We start from the raw sequence: 1469 nt of genomic DNA, 5'->3' as shown, positions 1-1469 counted from the left end.
TCACACACACACACACACACACACACACACACACACACACATACTTGTATTGTTTATATATATTGTTCATATAATGAATGTCTCTCCTCCACAGCTCACTTTCCATTGCAATCGCTGCGTGTGTCAAAAGGCTAGGCTGGCACGATGTTGCTCTACTGGCACAAGGTGAGAGAGTTCTAATGTAGGAAAATCTTTTTTTAAATCCCTGCGAGTTCTTTCAGCTCCTTTGATTTAAAAAACTGAACAATTTTGTGCCACCATGGACACAATGTAAGATTGTTCAGGACGCGTGCGACTTCGACTCTGAATATCAGGGCCAACCAAGGCTGTGAAGGATAGAGTATCCCAGCAGACAGGCGGAGATACAAATTAAATGCACGAGAGAAAATACATTCTTGACTTGGGGGATCGAACTCGTTTCTCTCGCTTGCGACAGGGAAGAGATGAACCGTTACGCCACAAGTGTTGGAACTGTCAGCTGTTTTTACCTACAGCTCGTGTTTATTTATTTTCTTACTAGGCAGTTGTCCTTGACACGAAAACGAAGCATTGTAAAAAAAAAAAAAAGAAAGGGAAATGACCTTTAACATCTTCTGTGGCAGCCACGTGATTACTGTTTGTGTGGGTTTGGACGGGGAATAGATACGGGTAGGCTGGTGAGTAGAAAGGAAGGAGGAAGGAAGGAAGGAAAAAGGACGACGGAGATGATGTAAATAGTAAATATACTGCATGAAGTTGTGTGGTCTGAGGTGTTATTCTGCCTAGAAAGCCTTTACTCACCGTGATGTAGGTCCTTTCGTAACTCTCATGGAGGAAGAACAGGAGGAGGAGAAGAGGAAAGGTGGAGGAGGAGAGGGAAGGGGGAAGAGGAGAGGGAAGGTGGAGGAGGAGAGAGGAGTGGAGGAGGACAGGAGAGGAGGATGATGATGAGGATGATGATGGTGGTGGTGCTGATGATGTGTAAGAGGAGGATGAAAATCAGGAAGGGGAGGAAAGTAAGTGAAAAAGTAGGAGAGAGGCGAGGGTAGAGGGTGTGAGAGTGTGGTAGTAGGAAAATGTAGACGTGCCAAGTGGAAGGGATATGGCGCGTCTTAGGCACCATAAAGAAAACAGATAAAAGTGGAAATGTGGCCCTTTTGATCTCTTGCTGGCGCCACGGACTCATAAAGAAATAATATCAAAAGTGTAGTGGGGAAACAACGGCTTTGAAATACCCTTGTCTAGACAGAATATGGTATAATTCAAGGGAACTGTTCCTTAAAATTGTAACTAAAATCCCGCTTTCAGAATAAATTTCAATATCCATAGTTTACCTTATCTTATCTTCTATCAAATCTTAAAATACTGACCAGAAATGCAAGGAACACCCGCCCTTTTCACTGTGCACGGTAATGAATCATAAGGTACTTCAAGTAGTTTCCAATTAGCGTTTATTTGTGTGTGTTCTTGAGAGAGAGAGAGAGAGAGAG

At 43.3% G+C, this 1469-nt stretch overlaps 1 protein-coding gene across 2 annotated transcripts in view; it reads left to right on the top strand.

The window, feature by feature from the left end:
• The window catches only part of LOC101862112, a 74925-nt gene extending 74266 nt beyond the window's left edge, over positions 1–659 (top strand). For both annotated transcript variants that reach the window (XM_013082201.2, XM_035969616.1), the window contains exon 5: positions 95–659. In XM_013082201.2, coding sequence (XP_012937655.1) covers positions 95–185 — 91 coding nt within the window. In that variant the 3' untranslated portion in view covers positions 186–659. The remainder of the gene's footprint in view (positions 1–94) is intronic.
• The last annotated feature ends 810 nt before the right edge of the window (positions 660–1469 follow it).

Source organism: Aplysia californica, unplaced genomic scaffold (genome assembly GCF_000002075.1).
Source record: "Aplysia californica isolate F4 #8 unplaced genomic scaffold, AplCal3.0 scaffold00163, whole genome shotgun sequence".
In the NCBI taxonomy this organism is placed as follows: Eukaryota; Metazoa; Mollusca; class Gastropoda; order Aplysiida; family Aplysiidae; genus Aplysia; species Aplysia californica.
The sequence above is the reverse complement of the archived record's forward strand: the minus strand, read 5'-3'. Positions and strand labels throughout refer to the sequence as shown.